The sequence below is a fragment of the Microtus ochrogaster genome, chromosome 8 (genome assembly GCF_000317375.1).
Source record: "Microtus ochrogaster isolate Prairie Vole_2 chromosome 8, MicOch1.0, whole genome shotgun sequence".
Classification (NCBI taxonomy): Eukaryota; Metazoa; Chordata; class Mammalia; order Rodentia; family Cricetidae; genus Microtus; species Microtus ochrogaster.
This window is the reverse complement of record NC_022015.1, coordinates 73,990,741-74,000,180: the sequence shown is the minus strand read 5'-3', so window position 1 is coordinate 74,000,180 and position 9,440 is coordinate 73,990,741. Positions and strand designations below refer to the sequence as shown.

At 51.7% G+C, this 9,440-nt stretch overlaps 2 protein-coding genes across 4 annotated transcripts in view; one reads left to right on the top strand and one right to left on the bottom strand.

Moving 5' to 3' along the window:
• The window catches only part of Actr1a (ARP1 actin related protein 1 homolog A), an 18,938-nt gene extending 15,461 nt beyond the window's left edge, over nt 1-3,477 (top strand). Inside the window, exons 8-11 of one of the 2 annotated variants that reach the window (XM_005352409.2) lie at nt 129-303; nt 408-469; nt 1,604-1,644; nt 1,798-3,477. In XM_005352409.2, coding sequence (XP_005352466.1) covers nt 129-303; nt 408-469; nt 1,604-1,644; nt 1,798-1,900 — 381 coding nt within the window. In that variant the 3' untranslated portion in view covers nt 1,901-3,477. The remainder of the gene's footprint in view (nt 1-128; nt 304-407; nt 470-1,603; nt 1,645-1,797) is intronic. The other variant, XM_026781339.1, reaches the window with a different exon arrangement.
• A 1,176-nt stretch (nt 3,478-4,653) lies between these two features.
• The window catches only part of Mfsd13a (major facilitator superfamily domain containing 13A), a 14,914-nt gene continuing 10,127 nt past the window's right edge, over nt 4,654-9,440 (bottom strand). For both annotated transcript variants that reach the window (XM_005352408.2, XM_026781733.1), the window contains exons 7-9: nt 8,459-8,630; nt 8,191-8,384; nt 4,654-6,280 (exon numbers count right to left, since the gene is read on the bottom strand). In XM_005352408.2, coding sequence (XP_005352465.1) covers nt 6,021-6,280; nt 8,191-8,384; nt 8,459-8,630 — 626 coding nt within the window. In that variant the 3' untranslated portion in view covers nt 4,654-6,020. The remainder of the gene's footprint in view (nt 6,281-8,190; nt 8,385-8,458; nt 8,631-9,440) is intronic.

Sequence of the window (9,440 nt, the reverse complement as noted above, 5' to 3'; positions counted from 1 at the left end):
TTGTGAGCCACCATGTGGTTGCTGGGAATTGAACTCAGGACCTTTGGAAGAGCAGGCAATGCTCTTAACCTCTGAGCCATCTCTCCAGCCCCCAGCCCAACCTCTTAAGCTGGCTCTTTACCCTACAGATCGGCCCTTCCAGGTTCCGGGCCCCTGAGCTGCTGTTCAGGCCAGACTTGATTGGCGAGGAGAGTGAGGGTATCCATGAGGTCTTGGTGTTTGCCATCCAGAAGTCTGACATGGATTTACGGCGTACGCTTTTTTCCAACATCGTCCTCTCAGGAGGTTCTACCCTGTTCAAAGGTTGGTCTGTTCAAAGGTTTGGGACTCTTGTTGGAGAAGGTCTATCCTAGAGGAATTGGATGTACAGAGAATTAATTTGGGGTCTCTTTTTCCTGTCCCTTTAGGTTTTGGTGACAGACTCCTGAGTGAAGTGAAGAAACTAGCTCCGAAAGACGTCAAGATCAGGGTAGGGGCATGCTGGAGGTCAGGCTGATAGACCTGGGCTCCCAGGTCTTAGCACATGGTGTATCCCCCTTCTGGGTCTCCCCAGGCTCTTCAGGCAATCACAGGCAGCGCCAGGGGCTCCTAACACATAGAATGACCCTATTGTGTACATGGCCTCAAAGAGGACCCGTTCTCACTCCCACTGAAATCCTAGCACTGTGGAGACCGAGGCAGAAGGACTGCCAGAAGTTCAAGGCTAGACCTACATAGACACCCTATCTGAGAACAGTCAAGTTTATATACGCGAGGGTGTTAGAGAGCTTAGCTAGGACCCCACTGTGTCCTTCCAGAGCACTAAATGGACAGTTTGACTTTACTGCTGCCACGCTCCCCTCATCCCTCAAGGTAGAACTCCTCTAAGTGTCTGCTGAAGGGAGTCACTCAGAAAGCAAGTCCCCAAATGAAGGGGTCAAAGTCCTGCCACAGGTTTATGTCCCTGCTTAGTGTTGGGCTGACCACAGCTCCTGCAGGAAGCCAGCGGTCCAGCAAGGAACTTACTGCATGGCATCCATCCACTGTACTTGTTTTTTTTTTTTTTTCTTTTTTCGAGACAGGGTTTCTCTGTAGCTTTGGTGCCTGTCCTGGAACTAGCTCTTGTAAACCAGGCTGGCCTCGAACTCCCAGAGATCCGCCTGCCTCTGCCTCCCGAGTGCTGGGATTAAAGGCGTGCGCCACCACCACCCGGCTATCATCCACTGTACTTGTGAGACAGAGTGAAAGGTGGGCAGGGGTGGGGCTGGGAAGATGACTCAGTGGACAAAGCACTTGGCATGCAAGCATCCGGACCAGAGTTCAGGTCCCCAGAATTCACATAAAGGCCAGGTAGGCGTGGTGGCCCCAAGGACAAGCTGTCTATGTAGATTAGACAGAACTGGTAAGCTCTGGGTTCAGCAAGAGCCTCTTGATTCAGTAATTAGAGAGTGATTGAGAAGACACCAGATGCCAACACTGGCCTCTGTGTGGTGCGTGCACGTGCACACACCCACATACATATATGTGCTCACACATGCTCACATATACCTGGGAACACACACATATACAGAAGAGGAGTAAGTAGGGTCGGGTGTCTTAGACTCCTCCTTTCACCCCTCTGCAGATATCTGCACCCCAGGAGAGGCTGTACTCCACGTGGATTGGGTGAGTAGCCCACGGAGTAAGAGCAGAGTGGGAGACGAGAGCTTTGACCATTCCACCATCCTACCCTGTCCCTTTAAGAAAGACCCCTGCAGGATTGGCTGGCTGCACAATCTCACTCGCTCATGCTGCTCCTTTGGGTTTCCTCCACTCCAGGGGCTCTATCCTTGCTTCCCTGGATACCTTTAAGAAGATGTGGGTCTCCAAGAAGGAGTACGAAGAAGACGGTGCCCGATCCATCCACAGGAAAACCTTCTAATGCTGAGACACCACCTTCACCTCTCTCTGAAGTTAACTCCACTTGAAAACTCGCTTTCTGGAGTTGGAGTGTTGGAGAGGAGCTGCCTGTGTGTGTGAGTGCGTGTGTGGGTATGAGTGTGTGCGCATATCGAGTGCCGTGGGGCCCAGGGATCCCGGCCCCAGAAAGGACATTGAACTACCCACGATGGGGATGGATGGCCTAAGGCCTGGGGTTGACTACTAACTGGCCCCTTCCAGGGAAGAGCTCTGGCAGAGGCCCACTCTTTTCTCGGCTAGGCCTTTGTCTGGCTATGTGGAACTATGGCGATTACCATAGAGAGACCTTGCTGCTGCCAATCAAGGCTGGGCTGGCCCCATCGCACCCCAGAATGCCGAGGCTGGAGGCAGTGCTGTCTGCCCTGTTCATCATCCTGCTGTCCATGCCTCTGGATCAGACTGAGAGCTGAGGCTGAGTTCTGTCTGGCTCTGTTTCAGGTTGGGTTTGGGAGACTGAAAAACACTCCAGCAGTGCTTGTAGACTGGGTTCAGGAAAGAGCAGGGTACACTCATGTCCACCCGGGAAGCAGGTAGGAACCAGGACCACACTGGGCATTTGGGGACAGGAGATAGCTTCAGAGTTAATTTACAAGCCCCAGCCACATCCAGGGGCCTTGGGAAACTCTAAGGACCTGTGGGCTCCAGGGCCTGTTATTTGCTTCTCAACCATCCTTGTTTCAATGCCATCTTCACAGTTTTATTTATTGAAGTGTTTGTTCGGTAAAAGGGCTGCAGGGAGGACTCACTGTCCCCTGCCCACCGGTCACCTTGCTTACACTAATGTTTACAGCACTAGGTTTCCACAGCACCCATGGCCATCACTCCCTGCTGATGAACTGACAGTATTCGTAGGCCGTGGAACCCTGCGGGATTGGGGGCTGCACCAAGGCACCCCAGCCGGGCTCTTTTCTCCTTCCTCCACTTGCTCACTGCCCTGGAACCACCAGGCTGGTTGCAGTTGGATTTTCCCAAACAGGAAATAGCATCATTCTTTGGCAGAGGCCCTTGTGAGGGAGGTATGTTAGAGGTCTAGACCCATGAAAACCAAGAAAGCTGCAGTCAACCATGTTGCCTTTCACCGACCGCTCTAGCTGACCAGAGAGACAAAGGGAAAGGGGCAGGGAGGCCCCTCCTGGGTTGGTCAAAGCCACTTCTGACTTTGGACCTGTTCAGGAATGGAGCGAAGGGGCCCAAGTGCCAAGAACTGATGGGCTCACATGGGCTCTCAGAAGCGGTCCAAGGGCCTTTGTACCCAGACAGCTAGGGTGAGGCTGTCTTCGCCTGCTCCTTCACCAGTGGTATCGAGTCCCACCTCAGTTCCAGATTCCAGACAGTATTCTCTCTCCACCGTCCTATGACCAAAGGCCCCTGCCAGATGTAAGCCGAAGCTGGTGTGTGTGGCATCGATGTGGCAACCCATGGACTGCAGTGCGCTTAACCAGCTCACCTCTCTTAGCCCAAGCCTGTCCCTTGCACAGCCTCGCAAAGTCACATTGCCTGGTGGGGCCCAGTGTACTTAAATAAAGTCGTTCCAATAGATACATCGATTCAGCCTTTCTGTGGCCAGTGCCTGGTGGGGAGAAAAGGACACCGTGATCTTGATCTGATATGCAGACCAATCCTCAACCTGTTAGGTAGATGGAAAGGGAACTGAGTGTCTAATTCCTGTGCACACTCAAATCCACAAGTGAAGCCTGACTTCAAATGATGGCTGTCTTGGCATCCCTGCAATCAGTTTTTTTTTTTTTTTTTCCTTTGAGACAAGGTTTCTCTGAAGCTTTGGAGCCTGTCCTGGAACTAGCTCTTGTAGACCAGGCTGGTCTCAAACTCAGAGAGATCTGCCTGCCTCTGGGATTAAAGGCGTGCACCACCACTGCCCGGCAGAATAAGAGTTCTTAAAACTCATATATAGCCTAGGCCTGTAACGCTAGCTGTTCAGGAAACCGAGGCAGGAGAATCTCAAGTTTAAAGACAACGTGGGTTAAAGAGTAAGTTCTGAGTCTCTACACTTAGACCGTCTCAAAGACAGTTGGTGTTTACAATTCAGTAGAACACTTGCCTAGCATGCATGAAACCTTGCCTTCACCCCTCAGTGCCCCCCACCTGCCCACGCAAAGCATTTGGGAATGGTTGAAGAGCCTGAATCATTCCGATGACTGCAGAGAAAGGACAGTCACCAACACTTCTGTCCACCTGAACTGACTCCACGCAGCAAGCTGAGCGCGGACCTCCGCATGCACAACAGTGCACATACATACTCAAACAAATGTAATAAAGATTTGTTCTTTTAAAAAATTGGATGTGGGGCTGGAGAGATGGCTCAGTGGTTAAGAGCATTGCCTGCCCTTCCAAAGGTCCTGAGTTCAATTCCCAGCAACCACATGGTGGCTCACAACCATCTGTAATGAGGTCTGGTGCCCTCTTCTGGCCTGCACAAGTACAGACAGAATATGTATACATAATAAATAAATATTTAAAAAAAATAAAAAATTGGATGTGGAGCAGTGGTGGAGCACACCTTTAATCCCAGCACTTGGGAGGCAAAGGCAGGTGATCTCTGTGAGTTCGAGGCCTGCCTGATCTACAAAGCAAGTTTCAGGACAGCCAGAACTGTTAAAGAAAAGAAATTAAGGGATCTGGGTGTGGTGGTGTACACCTTTAATCTCAGCACTCCAGGGAGGCAGAGGCAGGTGGATCTCTGAAGCCAGCCTGGTCTATATAGAGTGAGTTCCAGGACAGCTAGGGCTATAAATAATTTAAACCTGTATCTGAAAGAAAATTGGCAGATACCTAACAAATATTTACTCTCCCCCAATAAGTATAAGGTATGGCTGCTTTATCATCCATATCAGAAAGAAAGACTGTCAGAACCACAAAAATAAACATAAGCAAAAATAACCTTGAGAGAGCGACTGCTTGTTGGCTGGGCCGTGTGCCTAATTTGATCCCCTGTGCAGACCCTCAGAACCACTGGCCTAGAGCAGAAGGTTCCCTTTAGGATCAGTCTGCCCATGGGACACATCTAGAAACATCTGGACTTGTTCAGTGATCACAGCTGGAGACTGGGGATGCTATTGATAGCTGGTAGGTGGAGGAGGCCCAGGTCACTGCTAACCAGTATGCAACGGTCCTACAATGAGGAAAATCACCCCCAGAGGTTTGCATCACACAAAAGCTCCCACGGCCAGTCCAGACCCAGTCTGAATCTGGGCGAAAACTCAGGCAGGGTATTTCAGAAGCTCTTCAGGTGAGTTCAGGGTGGCGAGCCCCTGGCTTGGCAGCGGCTCCTTTCTGACAACTGTCCGCAATGGTGTGTGGGAACCGCATGGAGGTAACTGGCTCCAGGCCTGATCACCCAGCAGTCTGCTGGGCTGATTTGATGGTGGTGGGAGTGTTTTGGTTTTTTTTTTTTTTTAGCTAGCTTTGAACTTGAGGCAATCCTGCCTCAGCCTTCCCAACACTGGGGTTATAGGCATAAATCACCAGGTCCAGCTCATAATTTGCATTTCTGTCCCAGCATCGCTAGGAAAATGCTCGTGGGGTACTTCCCAGCCCCCACCAACACTGTGCGCCTGCTCCCCACACACAGGGCACAGACCTCAGGAGTGGGAATGACTGGCTTTACTCGAAACTCTTTAGAGTTTGGAGGCCTGCTGGGCTTTGGGGAGCCCACAGCACAGAGGCCATGCTACTTCCGACTGAAGCAGAGAAGCCTCGGAGAAATGACTCAAGGAGAGGCAAGGAGCACTTCAGCCAGCTTCGCCTGAGTGGGCAAAAGGAGTTACAGTCTCAGAAGTTCCTGAACCCACCAAGTTGCCAGCTCCAGCTCCAGGACCCCAGCACCTCCTTGTGCACCACACTCCCCCTGCCCTTTCTGGCCCTCCTTCCTTCTTGCCCTACAGGAGCCTCAGTTCCTGAGCACATACGATCCAGCCCTTGCCCGAGCTCAATCAGCCAGCTAGCCAAGGGCAGACCTCCCCAGGAGCTGCACCCAGCAAAGGTGAAGTAGGATGCTGGCCGGCGGGAGAGGTTTCTGCTGGGACTTGTGCAAGGACCTCAGCAGAGTGGCTTTGCAACCGCTCTCACACCATCTTAATGTCCAGCGTTCGGATCTGTGCCAGGTTCTGGCGCTGGGCCTTGACCATGCGGAGGCGTCTCCCGTGCAGCGTGAACTGCGACCAGGTGAAGAGCTGCAGCAGCGCGCAGGTGATGGGCACCAGCACTAGCAGGTAGAAGCAGCCCTGGCGGAGTGTCGCAGCCTGTGCTGGGGCCGGGGCTGGGGGCTCTGGCCTCGGCTGGACACTCCCCACGATCACTGGGGACTGCTGAAAAAGGTCATGACCTACGGTGAGAACACACAGAAGGACCGTGGTCAGCCCAGCTGCACCTCCAAAGTCCACAGGCATCTCAGGCAGTACAGGTAAGTGTCCTAAACCACACTTTAAAAGTTAAAACAAGCTGGGCGGTGGTGGTGCGCACCTTTAATCCCAGCACTCAGGAGGCAGAGGCTCTGTGAGTTCAAGGCTAGCCTGGTCTACAAAGTGTCTAGGACAGCCAGGGCAGCACAGAGAAACCCCGTCTCGGGGGAAAAAAAATTAAACAGTGGTTTCAGTCTTGTAGTTTCCTGCTTTTAGCCTTAACAAGTAGCTGGGATTATAGGTATAGGTATATGCCACAATTCCTAACCAACTATCCAGCTATATTTTATTTTTGTCTTTTTCTTTTTTTTGAAACGGGGTCTAAGTAATCCTGGCTGTTCTGGAACTTGCTATGGAGACCAAATTGGCCTTGAATTCACAGAATTCACTTCCTGCCTCTGACATGTTGGGATTAAAGGCAAGTGCCATCATGCAGGGCTTCTTCTTCCTTTCCTCGTCCTCCTTCCCTCCTCCTCCTCCTCTTGTCGGGGTATCTAGCCCAGACTAGCCCTAAACTCCTTAATATGGTCAAGAATGGCCTTGAGCTTCTCATTCTCCTGCCTCCACTCCCTGAGTGCTTGGATTACAGGTGCCATCACCACAGCGAGTTTGTGGGGTTTTAGGAGTCCGTGCATACTAGGCAAGAGCTCTCCAGCTGCGCTACAGCCCCAGCACCGTTCTGTTTCCTGAGAAACAAAAAGCCAGTCTCATGGCCTGTGCTGTTCTCGGAGTCGGCATGTAGCTGAGGGTGACTCTGCTGCCATTAGAGGTGTGTGCCATCTGGCCCGCTCCCACCATAGCTCTTTTCCTGTCTGCTTTGCTTTTTGAGACAAGGTTTCCCTATGTAGCCCTGGCTGACCTGGAGCGCACTATGAGACCAGGCTGGCCTCAAATCGTATCTCTCTTAAGATTCGCCCAATCCCGCCGTGTCTCACACTCTTCCCTTCTCCTGAGCGTCGCTGCCGTATCTGTTGGTCCTCAGCTGTCCCTCCCTCACACCTGTCCTTAGGTGCCACTTCAGCTCCACAGTGCCCCACCTGCCGTCTCCCTGGTCCACACTTCCATAGTCTCTGCTGTCTCCTTAATGTCTCCGTGCTACTGATCACTCTGGGCTGTATGTACTCCTCAGGGCAGCAACAGTCAACTTCAAAACGTCAATCAGACCATGTTGCCTCTTGGCCTGAAACTCCACACTGAAAATCCAATCCATGAGACACCCTGTCCACCCCTCTCCCTGTCTAGAATTGTTTGTTTATTTATTTGTTTATTTATTTATTTATTTATTTATTTATTTATTTAGTATACAGTATTCTATCTGTGTGTATGTCTGCAGGCCAGAAGAGGGCACCAGACCTCACTACAGATGGTTGTGAGCCACCATGTGGTTGTCGGGAATTGAACTCAGGACCTTTGTAAGGGCAGGCAATGCTCTTAACCATTGAGCCATCTCTCCAGCCCTAGAATTGTTTTTTTTCAAGACAGGGTTTCTCTCTCCAGGCTGTCCTGGAGCTCACTCTGTAGACCAGGCTAGCCTCAGAGACCCATCTGCCTCTTTCTCCCAAGTGCCGAGATTAAAGGCTTAATTACTCTGCCCTGTCTAGAATTTAAGCTCCACAACAGCCAAGATATTGTCTGTCTTACCACTGTTACCTCCCTTACATACGGGAGCCAACCTATACAGAGGTCTGTGCTGATTTGTTGGGGGAATCAATGAACGTCTGAAGACGTGAAGGGGTGCGCCAACAAGGGTCATCAAGCCAAGACAGTGCAGGCCTGGGCACAGCCCTTCTGCCTCCCTCACCAGAACCAGAGCTCATAGGACAAGGAGCCTCACCTGTGTAGAAGCAGAGAAGCCAGGTGCCCAGCAGTGGGGCAAAGGTCTGGCCAGGTTTGGTCACCAGGGCAACCATACCGAAGAGGAGAGCCGAGGCTGCCTGTTTCCGGTGGTTCAGCACCAGGTCCTCATCCACTAGGTCAGTGACCACAAGGGTCAGCAGCTTACAGGTGCCCTCAGTGAAGACACGGTTGCTGCCCATGGAGAAAGGAGCAAGAGTGAGGGGGGTGGATGCAGAGGTGTGGGGGCAAGGGTGGGCAGGGCATACCTGGCAATGAAGAAGCAAAGCAGGCCGGGGCGATCAGGGCCAGCCAGCAGCATGAGGAGGCTAAGGCCCAGCTTGAGCAGGAAGAGGCCCCGCACCACGGCATAGACACCCCAGCGCCGGCACAGGGGCAGGAAGTAGAGGTTGTTGAGATGAGGAGCAACATAGGAGATGCCTGGGGAGGGAAGAGGGTCCCGCCTCTTCAGGAGCAATAATGCCACAGCCTCCGCGGTGGTCGGCAGCCGACATCGGAACAATCAGAATCGATTTGCATTAACTGTCTAAAAAAAGTGCCTTGCACTCTTCACGCTTTAGTATCATATCTTAATTTTTATTTAATGCGGATGCATGTTTTGACTGCATGTATATCCGTGCAAAGGCCAGAAGAGGCCATTGGGTCCCCTGGAACTGGAGTTACAGACAGTTGTGAGCCACCTTGTGGGTAAATGGAAATCAAACTCGGGCCCTCGGAAGAGCAACTGGTGCTAACTGCTGAGCCACCGCCCTGCCCTACTTTTCACGTCCAAGCCCTTCAAGGTAGGTATTACAGCCCCTCAGGATTTATTTGGTTGACTCCAGTACCCTTCATGCACAGCAAAATCTGCGGATTTGCCAGCCCTTCATATAAACAGCACTTCATCTGCACAGGGCTCATAGACAGACAGACTCCCTTTATATAAAACGATCTGTCTCTGCACAGGGCTCATAGACAGACATACTCCCTTCATATAAACAGCACTGTCTCTGCACAGGGCTCATAGACAGACATACTCCCTTCATATAAACGGTACTGTATCTGCACAGGGCTCATAGACAGACTCCCGAGCACTTTATTTTCTTCTAGCTTTTGAATTTAGTGCCATGCAGCTCCAGATGGTCTTGAACTCTTGATCCTCCTGCCTTCATCTCCTGAGTGTTGGGGTTACAGTCCTGGCCATCCTCCTGCCTTCATCTCCTGAGTGTTGGGGTTACAGTCCTGGCCATC